The sequence below is a fragment of the Mchenga conophoros genome, linkage group LG9 (genome assembly GCF_057382185.1).
Source record: "Mchenga conophoros isolate Kocher_MC1m ecotype Shallow Benthic linkage group LG9, M_conophoros_male_GT1.1, whole genome shotgun sequence".
Lineage (NCBI taxonomy): Eukaryota > Metazoa > Chordata > Actinopteri > Cichliformes > Cichlidae > Mchenga > Mchenga conophoros.
In genome coordinates this window covers 3,172,153-3,193,717 of record NC_140534.1, presented here as the reverse complement: position 1 = coordinate 3,193,717, position 21,565 = coordinate 3,172,153, and the positions used below count along the sequence as shown (strand labels likewise).

General features: G+C 44.1%; 1 protein-coding gene across 1 annotated transcript in view; it reads right to left on the bottom strand.

Moving 5' to 3' along the window:
• The window catches only part of LOC146566608 (uncharacterized), a 183,448-nt gene that overhangs the window by 150,164 nt on the left and 11,719 nt on the right, over positions 1-21,565 (bottom strand). Inside the window, exon 2 of the mRNA XM_085286158.1 lies at positions 8,662-9,917. Within this exon, the coding sequence (XP_085142284.1) occupies positions 8,662-9,791 (1,130 nt within the window). The 5' untranslated portion in view covers positions 9,792-9,917. The remainder of the gene's footprint in view (positions 1-8,661; positions 9,918-21,565) is intronic.

Genomic DNA, 21,565 nt, shown 5'->3' with positions numbered 1-21,565 from the left:
ACCAAAATTTTAAATGTTAAATAAAGAAATAGTTTAATGACTATAAGTGTGATCCATGATGTCATTTCCTGTATATCAAACCAAAAACTGAAGTGACAAATGTTCTCAGTGACACAGATGGAGGTTTATCAGAGGAGGAGACTTGGCTGTTCTCTAACTGAACAGGGTTCCTGCAGCTTACTGAAAACCCTGACCTGAAATTCATGAAAAAATAAGATCTATAAAATCTTTTAGATTTTAATATAGTTGCTGTAGGTATTAAAAATTCTGATTTGTGTTTGAGATATAAAAAAGATTAATTTTGGAAAATAATCATTTAAAGTTGTGGTTTGACTTGCTCCGTTTATCAGTGCTTCCTTTGTTGGCACTGCCTTTCTTCAGAAGTTGTTGGTCTATATTGACATGACAGCAGATTTTTCAGCTGGACATCCATGATGTGAATCTTATTTCACCACATCCCAAAGGTGCTCTATTGGACTGAGACTAGGGCTGGGCGATATGACCCAAAATTCCTATCTCGATATATCTCAATATTTTTTTAAAGCCATAAGGCAGGAACAAAAAGAGAGTTCTTAGTCAAAGCTGTGTCCCAGATGTCACACAGGCACTTTTATTTTTTATACAGCATAGATGTACATGAAAAAAACTACTCAAAAATAAATTATGAACATTTATTAAATAATAATGCTCCATAAATAAAAGAAAACTGTTGTTTTTGTGCATAACAAAGAGCTCACAATTGTGCAGTCAAAATGTAAACTAACAGATGCTGAGCACAATAACAAAGACAGATTTCACAGCTGCTCTGTTCCCAACTTCTACTGTGTGACTGACAGCCTGGAGTTTGAAATCATCTTCGTAACCATGTTTCATAACAGGTGCCATTTATGTCCTTATACACACACAATACGGTAATATTACATTGAAGCAGAGTACGTTTTACTGCGCGAGGCTCCTCGGTAGCCTTAATGCTCCAACAATCCATCAAGCGGTGCAGCAAAGTCGTACTAAAACATTTTTTGACAGATTGCTGAGTGCCGTGTACCACATAAAATCGGTTCGCGGTCATCAAGCACAACAAGAATTCATACAAAAGGTGCACTGTCAACTTTTAAGAGAATGAAAGGATTTTATTTATTTCTATTTACTGGTGGTGGTCAGAGGGCCCGGTGGCGCCTGTGTCCGGCAGCCTCGCCTCTGTCAGTGCGCCCCAGGGCAGCTGTGGCTACAATGTAGCTGCCATCACCAGTGTGTGAATGTATGTGTGAATGGGTGAATGACTGAATGTAGTGTAAAGCGCTTTGGGGTCCTAAGGACTAGAAAAGCGCTATACAAATGCAGGCCATTTACCATTTACCATTTTAGGCTGTGCAGCCGCTCTGGGCTGCATGGCGTTAGCATGGTTAGCTCGTTAATACGTTGATGCTGTACAGGGCGATGCACAGTAACTCGTTAACGGAGATTTGCCGTGTCCATCTTGTCGCTGCCTGCAGGTGAAGCGATGGTGGAGGAGGGAGAGTTGTGTTCAGTTAAGGAGAGAGGCGAGGTCGAGTAACGTTGCGTAGAGACAAAAGTGGACGAAAGAGAGGCAAACTTGTGGCTCCACAACTATAATTATAACGTAACATAGACTATATCGATATAAAGGATATTGTCACATCTTATATCTTGTATAAAAATATATCGATATTTTTAAAAAAACTCGATATATCGCCCAGCCCTAACTGAGACTCAGGTAGGCTGTGGTCTGTAAATGATGTCAGTTGGTACTAAGGGACCCACATTGTGCCAACCAAATATCTCCACGCTATTACACCAGCAGCAGGATGGATCCATGCTTTATGTTGTTTAAGACAAATTCTGCCCCTAAAATCTGAATGTTGCAGAGATTGAGACCCATCAGACCAGGCAACATTTTTCAATCTTTTCTTGGCCACTTTTGTTGATCTTGAATGTAAAAGAACCCCATCATGTGAGCTGGAGTGTTCTGGGACGTAATCCGATAAAAACCGATCTCTTTACCCGTCGGCTTCCCGTGGTTGTCATGTGACCGGCTATTGCACTTAATAATAAAACAGCTTCTTGCCATTTTTTGTGTTTATTTTTATCGCTGTGTGACTGTTTTCATGTGAAAGCCTGCATGCGCTAGTACCGCTTGCCACTCGTACCCACAATCCTTTGCGGTTTTACCCCGGAATGACGTCACATTTTCAATCATTTTCAATTTGTCAGAAAGGACCTTTTCTGTTAGGACTGATAGGTTCTCCTCTAACACTGCTGCCCTAACCTGCGGGGTTCCACAGGGTTCAGTTTTGGGTCCATTAGTATTTTCTTTTACATGCTTCCTTTAGCTGCATTATTCAGTCTTTTAGTGACCTGTCTTATCATTTCTATGCTGATGACATTCAGCTGTATATGTCCTTTAAGCCTAATCAGCTGGATACACTGTCCATCCTAGTCCAGTGCTCAACCCAGGTTTCTGATTGGCTTTCTAACAATTACATTGTTTTAAACATGAACAAGACAGAGACCATGATCATAGCATCTCCTGATCTATATTCTAAAATCAGTCAGGTTCTTGCCCCTTTCTGTTTTTCTGCTGAGCCAAATATTTGAAATCTTGGAGTAATATTTGACTCCTCTTTGGGCCTTGACTCACACGTAAAGTCTCTGTCTCGTTCCTGTTTCTTTCATTTAAGGAATATTTCTAAACTGCGACATATGGTCTCCTTAGCTGAACTGGAAAAAATTGTCCATGCATTTGTGTCATTGCGTTTAGACTATTGTAATTCCCTGTTTACCAGCTTGGATAAATCATCTCTGTACAAAATGCAGCAGCCAGACTACTAACTCGCTCTTGCAAGCGAGCTCACATCACTCCTATTTTATGTTCTTTACATTGGCTCCCAATAGATTTTAGAATTCCCTTTAAAATTATTGTTTTAACGTACAGAGCAGTACATGGCCAGGCACCAGATTATTTATCCAAGCTTCTCACAAAATACACTGCTGCTCGTTGTCTCCGCTCACAGGCTCAGAGTTTGTTGGTTGCTCCCCGAACATGACTGAAGATGAAAGGGGGCGGAGCCTTTCAGTCTGTGGCACCAACGCTGTGGAACAGTCTACCTCCACAACTACGTTTGGTTGACTCTGTGGAATCCTTTGAAAAGCAGTTAAAAACTTTACTGTTTAAACAAGCTTTCTGTTGACCAATGCTTTTTACATTTTTAATTTACATTTAACCTCTATATTGTGTATATAATTTGCTATTTATCGGACTGTTTAATTTAATCTTTGTGTACAGCGCTTTGTGACTACCTGTCTATGAAAAGCACTTAATAAATAAACTTTACTTCCTGTGAAAATGAGTCCTCCACCATAGTCATCCACTAATTGTCCTTTGCTCTTCTCCCTGTACTCCAGGGTGGGCAACTCCAGGCCTCGAGGGCCGGTGTCCTGCAGGTTTTACATCTCACCCTGGGTCAACACACCTGAATCGTGTATTACCAGGCCTCTGGAGAACTACAAAATACATTGAGGAAGGAATTTAGCCATTTGAATCAGCTGTGTTGGATCAAGGACAAATCTCCAATCTGCAGGACACCAGCCCTCGAGGCCTGGAGTTGCCCACCCCTGCTGTACACCAACTGCTGCACCTCCAACCACCAGTCTGTCAAGCTAGTGAAGTTTGCAGATGACATCACCGTTATTGGACTCATCTCGGACGGGGATGAGTCTGCCTACAAGATGGAGGTTGAACGTCTGGTGTCCTGGTGCAGCCGCAACAACCTGGTGCTAAACAATGACAGTGGAAATTATTGTGGACTTCAGGAAGCACACAGCCCCCACATCATCCTGTCTGACACCCTCATCACCACTGTGGACTCATTCCACTTCCTGGATACCACCATCACCCAGGACCTGAAGTGGGAGCCCACCATCACCTCCGTCATTAAGAAAGCCCAGCAGAGGATGTACTTCCTGAGGCAGCTGAAGAAATTCAACCTGCCAACACGGACGATGATGCAATTCTACACTGCAATCATCGAGTCCATCCTCACCTCCTCCATCACCGTGTGGTACGCTGGAGTCGCCACCTCTTACAAACAGAGACTGCAGTGTTTAGTGCGCTCTGCTGAGAAGGTGATTGGCTGCAGACTCCCATCTCTGCAGGACCTGTACACCTCCAGATCACAGCTGACCTTTCTCACCCTGGACACAGTCTGTTTGACCTGCTCCCCTCAGGCAGGAGGCTCCGGTCCATTCGCACCAGAACCTCTCGCCATAAGAACAGTTTCTTCCCCTCTGCTGTTGGACTCATGAGCAATAAACATAAGACTGTTCCCACCACAAATGCATGACCTATACTGTGTTCACTGCATCGGTCCCATGCACTGATCATCACCTGCATTCATGTATATTTCAATCTGCTTATCACTTTTTTAAATGTTTATTTTTATTTATTTATTTTACAGGCTGCGTCACGCCTGTTCAAGAGTTGCCCACAACAGATGGCAGGAATAAAATCTCCGCAAAACTTTTCTGGCACAACTTCACCTGTTTCCAAGGTGCATGGAGAGGATGAAAGAATTCAAAAAGCAGGAACTCCAGCAACACTTGAGGGAAGATGAACAACTTTAATAATTGACCAACGCGTTTCGGCTTGTGGCCTTCATCAGGGTCATAGTAAAACATTGTAAAAATTGCTTAAATACAAGACAGGAAACAGAAAAAAGATTTCAAATTAACCAGTCAAAACTTCATAGATAGGTCAGCTGACATATAATAGGTAGGTATTGGTTAATTGGCTCACGCCCAAGTAAATATCGGACTAGATCATTACTGATGAGAAGGAGGGGGGGGGGGTGACATAACCCCCATATGCCTGAAAATAACACATGCATGAAATGCATAAGGAGGATGCTATAAATATACACACGGGTTTAAAAAAAAAAGGGGGGGCAGTCTTTAATGGTAAAAGCACGTTTGAAGTAGAAAACAAGATTACAGGAAGCAATAAAATCTCCAACTACAAACTAAATGAAAAAATGTTTGGCTGTCCAGACAAAACCTTCTTGGGGTCCAGATTTGGACCAGAGTCAGGGGATTGGGGATCCCTGTAGTAGGGTCTACCTTACCATGTAAAGCACTTGAAGGAGACTGTTGTTATGATTGAAATAAAACCCAACTGAAAAACTAAACACACTAACATTTTGTCACAAATTCAGCAGAGAGAAGTCCCTCGCTGTGCACACAGAGCCGAGAAAAGAGACGCTCATGTCTGTTCATTTCTGCTCTGTTTGATGAAAACTGTATTACTGAGGAACAATGAGAGGACTCGCCTCTGAACACTCAGCGTGAGGAGTTGACACTGCAATAACATTCACACATCAACATACAGAAGATTGTTTCAGTGTTAGGTTTAGTGAAATTTGAGGTTAATGGTGTGCCTCAGACTTTGTAATTCCCGTGTGTGTGACTTATTGAAACATTCTCCTACATGCAAAACAAGGTTTACCTTTTAAGACTAAATAAATCTGAAAGCTTTTCCATCCTAAAAGAGGACAACAATGTGTAGTTTATGATGTTCTAAAGGTTTCAGCAGCTTTTTGAATTTGTCACACGTGTGGAAATGTATGAGTGAGTCTTTGTATCTTACTGTGAGTGATGCTCGTCAGCACACAAACCCAGAGTTTCTCTACAGGAACACAGAGAGAGTTATTCCCTGTACTGTAAGGACACATTCAGCATTGTGCAGTAACTCCAGATCAGCCCAGTTAAATGATTACATGGATGTGAGTGTGATCGTCAGAACAGCCCTGATCAGTGTCAGGTTATAATGACCAAGGTGTACACAAACACTAAGTTTGATATTAAAATGTGTGAAGTGTAAATTCAGCCAAAGCCTTTAACCGGGCTGTGAAAAAATACAATGCCCGTGTCTCAATCTCGCATCTCATATGAAGTGAAGAAATATTTTTAAAAATAATATGAAGGCAATAAGAGAGTGTTACAAGCATAGCTCTAAAGAATGCAGCCTCATGGGCAGTGCAGTCCGTGCTGCAGGGAGAATGGACTGCCATACCCGTGATGTGTCTGTGAGCGAGGAGGGAGAAAAAGGAGAAAAGTACAAGTTGTCATAGAGCAGAAACGCGAGCTGGAAGCATGTAAATACAATAATAATCACTGCAGCCAAAAGCCCAGTTGTAAGTACGCTATTAAGACTCGACTGTACGCTGTGTTCGTGTTTTCCTCCCAAACAATAAGCTCCGTTGGAGCCTTTCAACGCCTCTCTCTGTGTCTGGCTAGCAAACTTGACCCAGACAACAAAGTTCTGTAATCTGTAGTGGAATACATTTTAAAAGTAACCTTCCCAACACTGTTAATAGACCTCTCTGCATTGAATCATACTTGTTATTAATCTCTGTCTGTCTTTTCTCCTGTCTTCCTTCTCTCACCCCAACCAGTTGTGACAGATGGCCGCCCCTTCCTGGTTATTTGAGAGTTCTGCTTTCCTGTTAAAAGGGAGATTTTCCTGCCGTTTTCATCAGATTCCACTACACTGCATTTTCGCAGGAAATGCAACTTTTTATATTTTCTATTTAACATTTAATTAACAATATATATATTTGGATTCAAACTAGAACAAGACTTGGTATTATTTAAATGGTATGCTTATGTCTCAGACATTACCCCCCCAAAAATTGGACTCATGTCTCAAAAGTTTGTCTGCTAAAGGATTGCCTACATTTGATAGCTTGATTAAAGATGGAAATTTAATTAGTGTTGATACATTGAAACAAAAATACAATCTGGAAAGACAGGATTTATGCCGATACTTGTTAATAAGACACTATATAAAGAGGACAATTAGAGTGGTGTCGGACACTAATGTAGATTTGATAGCAATGCTCAAAAAGGCATATAGTGGTGACGTCAACAAAAAACACATTTCCTGTTTGTATACATTTTTTACAAATAAGATGGGAGAAGGAGGGAGGAGTGTGCATAACATAAACAACAATTGAAATGCACTAGCTCACAAAGATGGAGGGAATTTGGATGGAAATTTTGATTAGGTTCTTTATCACCTCTTACCAAAAGACTCATTATGATGGGAATCCCCCGTATGCTGGAGAAAATATGGACACAGACCTCTGACATTTGCAGGCAGAATTTTAAACCTTGGGTGAAATGTGGTCAATGCAGTTCTTAAGCATGCATGCAAATGTTCATTAGTCAGCTGTGAGCGAGTTTTCCCCATTCATCTTTAAATGCCAGATTTTCACTTCAGGAAGCACACAGCCCCACTCCACTGATGACTTGCTGTTGGCCAACACCCTCAATGACTTTTACTGCCGGTTTGATGAGACATCGAGCAGCTTTCACACCTCAATAGAGACACTTTGGTCACTCATCCTCCCACCTTCCCCACTCCCCCCACAACAGAGCCATCGACGCTATCAAAGACTTCACCCACAGGAGCCCCCTTCTCACTTCACACCTATGAGGACTTCACACCACCTTCTCCCACTACAACCCTTCATATTCATGAAGCAGATGTGAGGACGCAGTTTATCCCTTTAGACCTACTAAATAACCAATTTAATTCAATTCAGTTGTAAGGTCTTTATATCAAGCTCTGCTGTGTTCAAGCTATTAATTACTGTACGCAGGAGAACCAAAACACACATCAAACATTAAAGTTCAGTTATGCCAGCTTTAACCTTGGGATGCCTCAGCTTCTCCTTTATATCCCCCACACTCAACTCTCTGCATCAGGAAGCTCCTGGCACTGGTCACCCTGGGAGTTTCGTCCTTCTACGCCCCAACAGTGAGCAGATAACATAGTGAAGCATCGCCAAGCAGTTTTCACAAGGTCATGCTGACACAAAATTTGACTGACTTTAAACACTGGTCACTTCAGGTGTTGCTCTGATATACAGGAAATGACATCACGGCTCAAACTCTTTGTCAGTAAACCATTTCTTTATTTAACATGTAAAATTTTGGTTTAACTGTTGCAGGATTTCATTACACAAACAAGCTGAAAAAAAACTGCAGAACACCTGGATCAATGCATTCAATAAAAATTTAACAGGAAACAGATTTCTTAATCAAACTGCTGGAACAAAGCTAACCACTCAACACAAACACTACAGTAGAACAGTTTAGAAAGCTTAAAATGTAACGAGAGGCACATTTTCATTCATAGGTGCCTCATCAGATCTTTACAGAAGACTCCACCTGAACTCTGTGGAGCCTGAAACAAAAAACAAAACATCATCTGTGTCAACATCCAGGACTAAGAAAAGACAAGACATAAAATAACATCCATTTACTGTTTGCTTTATAATACTCAGCTTAATGTGTTGCAAAAACTATAACAGAAACAATACTGCAATAACATTAATGTAATTCTCAACTGCTACCACTAAAATACTGTAATTCAAATCTGAATAATCACTCAGAGCTGCTTTTCCATGCAGCAGAAATGCTAACATGTTGCTAACCGTTGTTTCAGACAGTCAGACTAAAATCACAAGATAAAAATAAAAATACCTCACAGCAACTGCACTTGTAGAGTCTTTCTAGTGTGGATCTGTTGGTGTCGTCTCAGGTAACGTGGAGATTTAAAAAGTCTTCTCACACAGGTCACATTTATAAGGTCTCTCCTCAGAGTGGGTAAACATGTGACATCGTAACTCTGTGTTTGTAGCAAACTGTTTGCCACACTGCTCACAGCAGTACACATCATGTCTGGTGTGAATGCGTAGGTGTGTATTTCGCCTCCCTATCCGGCTGAAGGTTTTTCCACAAATGTCACAGCTGTATGCCTTAATTCCAGAGTGGGTAACTAGATGACTCTGTAAGTTGCTACTGTGAGTAAAAGCTCTGCCACACTGATCACAGCTGTACGCTTTAACTCCAGTGTGGATGAGTTGGTGTGTTTTTAAGTTTCGAGAGTGGGTAAAAGACTTTCCACAGTCTCCACAGCTGAACTGTCTCTCTCCAGTGTGGATGAGTTGGTGTGCTTTTATGTTTCCAGAGTGGGTAAAAGACTTTCCACACTCGTCACAGCTGAAGGGTCTCTCTCCAGTGTGGATGAGTTGGTGTGTTTTTAACCTTCCAGAGTGGGTAAAAGACTTTCCACACTCATCACAGCTGAACTGTCTCTCTCCAGTGTGGATGAGTTGGTGTGCTTTTAAGTTTCCAGGGTGGGTAAAAGACTTTCCACAGTCTCCACAGCTGAATGGTCTCTCTCCAGTGTGGATGAGTTGGTGTGCTTTCAAGTTTCCAGATTGGGTAAAAGACTTTCCACACTCGTCACAGCTGAACGGTCTCTCTCCAGTGTGGATCAGTTGGTGTGTTTTTAAGTTTCGAGAGTGGGTAAAAGACTTTCCACACTGCTCACAGCTGAACAGTCTCTCTCCAGTGTGGATCAGTTGGTGTGTTTTTAAGTTTCCAGAGTGGGTAAAAGACTTTCCACACTCGTCACAGCTGAACGGTCTCTCTCCAGTGTGGATCAGTTGGTGTGTTTTTAAGCTTCCAGAGTGGGTAAAAGACTTTCCACACTCGTCACAGCTGAACGGTCTCTCTCCAGTGTGGATCAGTTGGTGTGTTTTTAAGCTTCCAGAGTGGGTAAAAGACTTTCCACACTCGTCACAGCTGAACAGTCTCTCTCCAGTGTGGATCAGTTTGTGTGTTTTTAAGTTTCCAGAGTGGGTAAAAGACTTTCCACACTCGTCACAGCTGAACGGTCTCTCTCCAGTGTGGATGACCTGATGCATTTTTAGGGAAGCTTTCACAGTAAAATCTTTCCCAAACTCGTCACAGTTGTATTTTTTTCTTCCACTTCTTTCTTCAACGAATTTGTCGGGCTCCTGAGAGCGCTGACTTCTCGATCCACGTTGGTCCTGCAGTGACAGAGATACAAACAGAGGCAGTGAGTTGTGGGAAATTCATTATTCTAACCGGCCTTTTATTAGTGGTATTTTGTGACCTTTTATTGAATAAGTAGTTTTACTTCTTTTCATACACACATTGCAAATGTGCTTATGAGAGTTGGCATTCAGTCTTTTGAGGGTCAATGCAAACACACTTACAGACACAGATAAATATTAGAGTTGTTTCTAGGGCAAAGGTGAGAGACATTTGGCCTGCAAAGTGTCTGTACGCCTGCCCAGTGAGATTAGCACATGATGTAAAAGAGTTTACCCACGCTTATTAGCACAGAGGAGCATAGCTGATGCTATAGCAGTGGAAAGGAAAATAGTTGGGCATTTTAAACATTCCGCCTTAGCCTACTCCCGCCTCGAGGACATTCAGGGACAGGTCAACCAGCCAAAAAAAAAGAGACTGCAGCAGGACGTACAGACGCGCTGGAACAGCACGTATTACATGCTCCAGTCCCTCATTGAGCAAGAGCGAGTTCTGGGCGTGTATGTGTCTGAGCACGAACTCCCTGACTATCTCACCGCTCACCAATGGGCTCTTACGGAGACGACTGTTGCCATCCTCGCCTCCTTTGAGGAACTAACTAAAAAAGTGAGCAGCTACGACGCACTAGCCTCTGATGATGGCGGCGCGTGAACAACGCGAGGCTCAGTGTCTCTCCAGAATCTGCTATTTAGCGGTTTTTTTATCTACTTTTAACCGGATTATTCGTCCAGAATTGCTGTGCGTTGCTGACCTACAGCAGACAAGAGCTTCTGGACATCTGGACTCACAACTCCAACAGTTTTATCGCCGATCTCCGACTCATCCCAGAAAACTCCAGAACACCGGAGGCTGCCCACTCTCCCCGGCCGGGCGGAAGTGCACGCAGACGGCGCCGAGATCGTAAACAAAGGTGAGGTAGGCGCGGAGGGCTACGGGCTAAGCTAAAGCTAACACCACACCGGCTGCCTTTACCCAGTATTTTCCTCGCCAATGTCCGTTCTCTGGCAAACAAAATGGATGAGATACGGCTCTCCATCACTAACAACAGACGGATTATGGACTCAAATGTCATGTTTTTCACCGAAACATGGTTGAACAACAGCTGCCCGGACAATGCTATCGAGTTAGCAGGACGCCACACACACCGAGCCGACAGGCTAGCAGATGACTCCGGCAAGACCAGAGGTGGAGGTTTGTGCATTTATATTAACAATGCTTGGTGCATGAACTCCACTACTACTGAGAGTCACTGCTCACCTAATGCGGAGTTTTTAATGGTCAAATGCAGACCTTATTATCTCCCCAGAGAACTCACTTCAATCATACTCACTGCCGTGTATATCCCCCCCGACGCTAATGCTAGGCTAGCCATGAAAGAACTTTCTGCAGCCATTAACAAACACCAGAATAAACACCCCGAGGCTGCTTTTATTGTTGCTGGCGACTTCAACCACACCAACTTAAAGACAGTCCTCCCCAGATTCCACCAACATGTCTCCTGCCACACCAGAGGAGACAAGACTTTAGACCATGTGTATTCCAACCTGGCTGGAGCCTACAAAGCCACACCCCTCCCCCACATTGGACAATCGGACCATCTCTCCCTGTTCCTCACACCTAGGTATTCACCACTCATCCAACATGTGAAACCTGCTGTGAGGACAATTAAAGTGTGGCCAGAGGGGACAGAGGCAGTGCTCCAGGACAGATTTAAAAACACAGACTGGAATATGTTCACCCACACAGACCTGGACCAGTACGCCTCATCTGTACTGGATTACATCTCCGAAACCACAGACAGTGTCACCACCCAGAAACGGATCACCATGTACCCCAACCAGAAGCCTTGGATGAACCGGGATGTTCGTCTCCTCCTGAAGGCCCGCAACACCGCCTTTAGGTCAGGAGATGCACACGCCTACAGCACAGCCAGGGCTAATCTAAAGAAGGGCATCAAAAAAGCCAAACACCATTACAAAAAGAAGGTAGAAGAACACTTCTCCAACTCCAACCCCCGACGCATGTGGCAAGGACTCCAGACCATTACAGACTACAGGACCACCAAACCCTCCCCCGCATCCTTTGATGTCTCCTTCCTCAACGAGCTCAACAACTTTTATGCTCGTTTTGAGCGAGGGAACCCCACAACCACAACCAAAGCAGACATGACGCCAGACCACCAACCTCTGACTCTCTCCCCCACCGATGTAGGAGCGATGTAGAGCAGCTGGTCCTAGTACACTTCAAATCCTGTCTCCCCCCCACCCTGGACCCACACCAATTCGCATACCGCCAGAACAGGAGCACAGAGGATGCAGTCTCCATCGCACTGCACTCTGTCCTCTCACACCTGGACAACAACAACACCTACGCCAGAATGCTGTTTATAGACTTCAGTTCAGCATTCAATACAATCCTCCCCTCACAACTCATCAGGACACTGACAGACCTGGGCATCAGCTCCCTCATCTGCAAATGGTTACTGGACTTCCTGACCAACCGCCCCCAACATGTCCGGCTGGATAACCGCTGCTCATCTACCATCACAATGAACACCGGTGTACCACAAGGCTGTGTGATGAGCCCTTTCCTCTACTCCCTCTTCACCCACGACTGCAGACCTGCTGATGGTTCCAACACCATCATTAAGTTTGCAGATGACACCATGGTGATTGGCCTCATCAGTGACAATGATGAGGCCGCCTACAGGGAGGAGGTGGATCGTCTGGCTGAGTGGTGCGACACAAACAACCTGCTGCTTAACACCGAGAAGACCAAGGAGCTCATCGTGGACTACAGGAGGAATGCTGACCTACATCCACCCATCCACATTAAGGGGACGGCTGTGGAGCGTGTGAGCAGCTTCAAGTTCCTGGGAGTCCACATCTCCGAGGATCTCACCTGGACGACCAACTGCTCCAAGCTGGTCAAGAAGGCTCACCAGCGCCTCTTCTTCTTGAGGACTCTGAGGAAGAACCACCTGTCCTCAGACATCCTGGTGAACTTCTATCGCTGCACCATCGAGAGCATCCTTTTTTTTTTTTTTTTTTTTTTTTTTTTTTAAATGACATCAGAAACAGCAGTATGCGACATTACGTGATGGCAGAGCTTCAGTTCATCCTTTGTCATTTTTTTTTTTTTTTTTTTTTTTTTAATAAATAGGACAGGGGGAATGAATGAGAGAGAGAGGGGGAGAGAAAGAAAGAAAACCCAAGGGGAGAAGAGACGGTGAGAAGGGGGGGGAAGAGAGACAAAAAAAAAAAAAAAACTCCTGGGTCACCTGTATGGAGAAAAAACAAACAAACAAACAAACAAACAAACAGAGGAGACAGCAAACAACAAAGAGCAACATAATAATAGAGAAAGCAAAGCACCATCACAATAAACTAGCTAGTCATAGATATCAGTATTTACTAAGTAATAAACGATATTGTGCAGCACGCAAGATAGACAGCGCACAGTGTGCTTTGAGGCAGCAGCCAAGAAAGCTTTAGTCCGCGTCTGTGAATACCCATGTGTGCATACCTGTGTGGATCAGCATGCTTGCATTCCAAAGGTTTCTCCATGTAATGATCTGCTAGGGAGTGTGGGGGGGCCACAGCCCCGTCCTCCAGGGTGTGAAGCGGGTATGGAGGAGATCAAAACTCCAGACATCCAGAGGCCCCCAGAACACAAGAGACCATGGAAGACCAACAGAGGGGCAGCCGCGCCACTGTCCCAGTAAGAGCTGAGGAGAGTCCCAGATGAGGGCTCACTCAGCAGCCGCGGAGCAGAAGCCAGGGGGGGTTGCAGTGACGCGCCCGTGAGCTCCGCCGGCCCCCAGCTGCGCCTGAGTGACCGAGCCCTAGGCCGAGAGGCCGGGGGCACCCCACCTCCAAAGGGGCCCGAGCGAGCCCCAGGCCCCAGGCCCCGACAAGCGGCCGCCAAGGAGTGAGCCGGTGTGTACCCGGACGCCCACCCCCAGACACAAAGAACCACCAACACACCGACACCTGAGGGAGTCCGCCACCGGCAGGGGAAGTGGTGGTGGGTGGAGATAGGCCTCCAAACCTTGGAGGGCCTGAGGTGTCCCCAGAGAGGTGGCGTCTGATACCCAACCTGACATATAGACACAGACATACAGGCACACACAGACACAAACATCCATTCCCACCCTCATGCTCTCATATGCACTCACTCCACACTCAACCAACGTGGAGACAGACATAAAGAGACGCTGTACACACAATCACACTCCCCAAGCGTACTCTACAATCGAGAGCATCCTGACCAACTGTATAACAGTCTGGTACGGGAACTGCTCTGCCTCGGACCGGAAGGCGTTGCAGAGGGTAGTGAAAACTGCCCAGCGCATCGCCGGAGCACCACTTCCTGCCATAAAAGACATCTACAGGAAGCGGTGTCTGAAAAGGGCTGGGAAAATCATCAGAGACCCCAGTCACCCATCACATGGACTCTTCACCCTCCTGCCCTCTGGGAGGCGCCACAGGAGCCTCCGGACTAAGACCACCAGGTACCGGAACAGCTTCTTCCCCACAGCTGTCAGACTCCTGAACTCTGCCTCCTGACATCTGACCCACGTTAACACATGGACTGAACATACACACCCCCACAATGGACAACTGTACCCTCAAACACACAATAATAACATGGAGTGAACCACCACTCACAACCACTAGCACTTTATATAGCCTCTGTAGAAACTATCCACACCCTCACTTATCTTAACTGCACTACTGTATAGCTCTGTGTAAATAATCATTCTGTACATTCGATAATCTTTAATCCTACAACTGTTTACAACTTGCATAGTTCCCATTTCTGTATAGCTGTATATCTCAAATTTCTGTAAAGTTATTTATTTCATATTCTGTATAGTTTTTCATATTTATATCCTGTTCATAGCCTGTACATAGCTTGTACTCACTACAGCCTGTACATACTTAGTTATAGAATATTCACAACATACTTCATACCGTGTACATTATAACATACCATAATAGACCCATTTCTGTAATATGCTTACATATCTATACTATTGCTAATATATATTGTAATATATCTATATCACTAAAGCACTTCTGGATGGATGCAAACTGCATTTCGTTGCCCTGTACCTGTGCATGTGCAATGACAATAAAGTTGAATTCTAATTCTATTATATTCTATGTCATCCCAGCTGTGACTGTGCTTGTGAGACTTCTAAACAGAGAAACAGACGAGTAAATACCACTCAGCCCCATGTAGCAGTGTGGAAAGTGAAAGTCTTTTTAGCTCAGTGTCACACATTATAGATGAAAACAGAAACAGTCTGACTGCTGATAATGCAGAAAAGCTACTTTTCTTATAAAAAAAAAACAAAAAAAAAAACCTGCCACTCACTTTTTCTCTCCATTAAGTGAGTCATCTTAGACTTGATGTTAATACCTACCTCAGTTGCACTGACTGCCACAGTTCTATGTTGGTGGATGTTGTTAGTTTATTCAAATATTGTGCACTAAATAGCAAAGATGTTAATTAATGCCCCTTGTGTTGTCCAAAGCGGCAGAGTTTACAATAAACTGAAAACAATACTTGAGTTGCACTGTCACTGTTTACATTTTTTTCAGCACGCCCCTGCGGGCGGTTTATCGCTCCGGTCTACCACCACTATGTCCCTCTGTATCTGGAAGTCCCACAGGATCTTAGCTCGGTCGTTCTCCACCACCCTTGGAGGCATCTCCCATTTTGACCTCGGGACTTCCAGGTTATACTCGGCACAGATGTTCCTGTACACTATGCCGGCCACTTGGTTATGGCGTTCCATGTATGCCTTGCCTGCTAGCATCTTGCACCCTTGCAATATAATATAATATATATATATATATATATATATATATATATATATATATATATATATATATATACACATACATACATATACATATATATATACATATACATACATATACATATACATACATACACACACACACACATACAGTTGTGGTCAAAAGTTTACATACACTTGTAAACAATATAACATAATGGCTCTACCGAGTGTCCCATTATTTCTAAAACTCTGATTTTCCTCTGATAGAGTGATTGGAACAGATACATATATACATATATATATACATACACACACACATACATATACACAAATATATATATACATATATGTATATATATACATATATACATACATACACACATATATCATATATATATACACACACACACACACACACACACACACACACATATACACAAATATATATACATATATATACATATATATATACATACATACATACATACATACATACATATCAGTGGCGGCTGGCCCATAGGGGGCGCTCGGGCTCCGCCCCCCCAAATGTGGAGGAGTAAAAATATATATTTTTAAAAAATTCATCAATGATAGTTTTACTATGTGTGTGCCCATATACAGCCAGGCGTATTTTAACATTTTCACCAGCTGACTCATTAAAGTTCAACCAACAAACGGTGTTTTTCTTCTTCTGGGGCGCTCGTCAAAGCGCCCTTGATATGCAGCGAAATAGCCTATCATTAAATGGTTGCCAGGGGAAAATAATAAATATTTGACCTATCAGCGTCGCTGAATTAAATGGTTTGGGGGCGCTTAAAATTGCGCCCCTGCAGAAAACGCGCGAAGATTTGCTGTTCTAGAATTTTACCTCAGTCAGTAGCCTAAGTGAGCTATAAGGTCAGAGAGAGACGATGGCAGCGGTATTGTTAACGGTTGAGGCACAGCCTCCCCCAAATTCGGTTAGATCGCTTCTAACCTACCCTTTTGCCAGAAGGACAATGGCAGAAAAACTGCAAGTTAAAGAGTTGGGACCTGACAAGCCCGAAATTCAACTAACCCAGGCAACGAAGGAGAAGTCAAAAGCATACAACAGGACTTTTTGTCAGAGTTGGTTCCAGCGCAAGTCGTGGCTGACAGGCTGTGGAATATGGAACGCCAGGACTGCCATAATGAATTAATTAAATACACCATTAAATAATTAATTAAATGTGGCAATAATTAATTAAAATTGGAATTAATTAATTAAATAAATAGTTATGACACATGTAATTAATTAATTGACACATTTAATTAATTATTTATGTATTTCACATTTTAATTAATTATTGACACATTTAATTAATTATTTATGTATTTCACATTTTAATTAATTATTGACACATTTCATTAATTATTGACACATTTAATTAATTATTTAATGATATATTTATTTATTTCATTTTGGCAGTCCTGACGCCTGGCTCTCATCATGAAATAATTTTATCTGTCAGCCTCACCCATCAAACTCAGGGGGCGGGGTTAACGCTGATCGAGTCAAAACCATTGCTTTGGCCTGGTGGCCATTGTTTCTAGCACACAACAACCGGCATGTTGAAACTAACAGAACTGAACTTTGAAAAACCCTGTTTGTGTGTCACCAAATACCGTTTTAATATTTTTTTAGCCGAGAATGTAGTGGTTTAATCTTCATGTGTCTGGTCGGTTTGTCAAGATACAGCCTCTTTGCAAAAGTGTTTCGATGATTTCGGAGATGTCTGCCCAGTCTCACGGCAAAGCGTGGGATAGACCCGCTCGCCTCGCAAGCAATCCCACCGACAAAGCGCAGGCCCCGGTACACAGCTGTAGTAACCCCCGCTGACTTCTTTTACTGAGGTTATATTTATCGATGTTTTATTTCCTGACATTCTTATGTGTCCTACGTGTTTCAGTCGCCAATTCTGAATTATAACTAACATTAAAAACATGTTTAAGGAGGAGAGAGAGCAAATAAATCTGTTTAACATCTGATCTTTGGGTTTTTGTTCAGTAATCAGCGTGACCTGTGTATAAACACATAAAAGAGATAACGTTGGTGTTTCCGTCATGTAGTAACTGCTGGCTTTAACTGTACAAAGGTTGTTCGACACTATGAAACACATACAGACTTCATGATGTTCGGCTAATATTTTTATTGTGAATATTAATCATGCTGACCTCGCTCTGTACACCACGCAGCGAGGTCAGCATATCCACGATATCCTCAGCTCCATGAGTTAACACAAAGTTTCCCAGCTGACTATCTAACTGCCAACTATTCCAGAGACGTGAAAATATACAGCATAAAGAAAAGTGTAAGAGACTCAGCAGCAGATTAGAATAACAGTTATACATTTAATAAATCACCAAATGAATCCAAGAAACGAGCAAACCTGTTCCGACAATTTGAATTTGTATTCCCTCAGCTGCAGACTCGCTGCTGTTTAAATGTTTGAAAAGGAAGATTAGATATAAAAAACGTCAAACATAGACTCAGTCTGCCTTCACATTTGATATGAGGCCAGCACGTATAGTGGCCTCAGCAGGCTATTACTGAAATACACGTGCTATATCATAAACTATGATATAAACAGGGAGGTCCTATTAACATGTTTAGTTTTAAAGGACACCTTCCTGCCTTTAGTCTCATTCATGAGCAGTATTAGTTTTCTTCTAACATCCAGAAGTCTGCACAATGTGTTTCATAGTTTGTAACAAGCCTTTGACAGGTAAACATAACGTGACCGAAAAAGAAAAAAAAAAGAAAAAAAAAAAAGAGAGAGAGTGTTGACATAAGAAGAGAAAATTCTCTCAATTATGGAGACAGACAAATGGTTCGTTTGATGTGTGTTTATTCCTCCCTAAATATCGTCGGTGAAGTTTGCCATGCACGTCAGATTTTCCTGCGCATTTTTATACCTCTGCCAACAGAGAGAAAAAAAAAAAAAAATCACATTCTAACAGACAGCTGGTGCTTAGAATACAGTTGAATAACTATTAAAAAACAGATGATATTTAGATGATAGTTCAGTCTAACACATGTGCCAGTAAACCATTAAACGTCTGTGAAACTATGCAGTTATGAAACGTAACTTTAACCTCAGCCAAACCGATTTGCTCAGTTGTAAATAAAACAGCGAAGTAAACGTGACCCGACAGACAGAACCTGAGTGAATGAAGTCCAGCGTTTAACCACTGAGAGCTAAAACTCAGCTGAGGTTTGAAAGCTGTGTGCCGGTGATTGGACATCAGCCGCTGATAAAGCTGTTCGCCTATAAAGTGCTGTGGCATGAATAAGGCACGGCGGGACCACGGAGCGACGTTCAGAGCCAACTTTATTTGATTCACGTCACACCACGCCACCACCAACCCCTGAGTCCGTGTTTTAACACGGCGGGCGTGATTGCGGATGCCGTGCAGGTGCGTCCGCACGGCCCCGCAGACCACGCCCCACCACATACCCCCATCGCCCGATTGAGGCCGGGGAGCAATCTGGCCGAACCTACTCCCCCCCCCGCGAACTGGGGCGAGACTCGGCCCCTACACATCGGCGCCCCAGCCCCTGACCAAGCGACGGGGACGCGTCCGTTCTGGTGGCCGCCCGCGCATCCAGCGGCAACGGCGAAGCTGGTCCGGAGGTCGGCCGCGTAGCAAGCGGACACGGCCCCACAGGCATGGCCGTGCGCTCCTGCACACAGGCGGCTGGGCAGACGTCAGGCGCGCAGAATTGACTGGTGGCAGCGAGGCTGGACTAGCCAGCCCGCCGATCCCCGGCCTAGCGGGGCTGTCCCGCTCCTCTGCCTCCAACTCCGGCTGCACAGGCTGCCCTGGAGCAGGGACCTCCGTCTCCCCGCACAGCTGCTCCGCCACCGCCTCCGCCACTCCCGTTTGGAGCGGCTCCCCGCACTGCGCCTCCGCCCCCAGCAGGCACAGCCCCTCGCCCACCTCTGGGTGGAGCGACTCCTCTGCCTCCGGCAGGTGTAGACCCTCGCCCGCCTCGTCCTCGGCCTCCGATTGGAGCGGCTCCTCCACCGCTCCCGGCAGGAGCAGCCCTTCACCCGGCTGCTCCTCCTCCTCCGGCAGGCTCGGACCCCCGCGTGGCTCGTCCACCACCTCCGGCTGCCGAGGTGACCCACACGGCTCCTCCACCGCTTCACTGTCCTCGGGACACACTTGTGGGGGTGGCGCCCAGGCCCAGAGCAGCGCTGCCAGCTCTGCCATCTTCCCCAGGTGGCGTTCGCTCTCCTTCCGCAGCTCTTCCTGTTGGCGACGCACCTCCGCCGCCTGCTTCCGCTGGGTGGCCGCTATTTCGGCCACCCTCTCGGCCAGCTCTTTCCTTTCCTGGCTCTGGTAGGTACCCGCCATGCCGCCTCCTGGGTTTCGGCACCAATGTGGCATGAATAAGGCACGGCGGGACCACGGAGCGACGTTCAGAGCCAACTTTATTTGATTCACGTCACACCACACCACCCCCTGAGTCCCCGTGTTTTAACACGGCGGGCGTGATTGCGGATGCCGTGCAGGTGCGTCCGCACGGCCCCGCAGACCACGCCCCACCACAAGTGCTCTGTAAGGAAACGAGCTCCAGCAGCTCTGCGCTCGGGGAAAACACTATATTTACTTATCTTGTGCAGAAAAATGCGCTGACATTGCGTTATATCGAGCACCGGCTGCCCAGTTAAACTGTGACTATCACCAGGTAACTAGGCGTGTTTCTTGAATTAGCAGCAGGTGTTAAACAGCTGACAGATGAGGAGGAGGATGCATGCAGGTAAACTGAGGGTCTGTTGAGCTGATCGCTGGTTTCGTGAGAAAAATGTCAGCTCGTTCTTTATGTTACAGAAGCACAGAGACACAAGACCAGGCGGAAAGAGACGATCGTTCGGTGAAAATGAGAATCTGCGAATGCAACATGTGGAACACGGAGAGTGGAATATGTAAACAAACCGGTTAACGTAACCCCCTGGGTGCACTCTGCATGCTAACTGTTAGCAGAGCTAGTGAAATCTCTGAAAACATCTGAGCACTTTTGCAAACATGTTCTATGTTGACAACCTGACCAGACATACGTCGCGACATTCGCGGCTAAAACACTGTTAAAAGTGTAGCTGGTGACAGAAAAACGGGGTATTTTAAAACTACACCACCACCATTGCTGCCTGTGATTTGATCTGCATTCTGGGATAACTGGCTGCCCCAAGTCTACACAAGCAATCGATTTTCTAGGATCGACCTGTTTTGACTTACTTTGCACGGCAACCAATCAAATGTTAGAGAAGCTGCATGGGCAGCGTTAACCCCGCCCCCTGAGTTTGATGGGTGAGGCTGACAGATAAAATTATTTCATGACGAGAGCCAGGCGTCAGGACTGCCAAAATGAAATAAATAAATATATCATTAAATTATTAATTAAATGTGTCAATAATTAATGAAATGTGTCAATAATTAATTAAAATGTGAAATACATAAATAATTAATTAAATGTGTCAATAATTAATTAATTAAATGTGTCAATAATTAATTAAAATGTGAAATACATAAATAATTAATTAAATGTGTCAATAATTAATTAATTAAATGTGTCAATAATTAATTAAAATGTGAAATACATAAATAATTAATTAAATGTGTCAATAATTAATTAATTACATGTGTCATAACTATTTATTTAATTAATTAATTCCAATTTTAATTAATTATTGCCACATTTAATTAATTATTTAATGGTGTATTTAATTAATTCATTATGGCAGTCCTGGCGTTCCATAGTGGAACAGCTAATGCACTTTTTTGTTT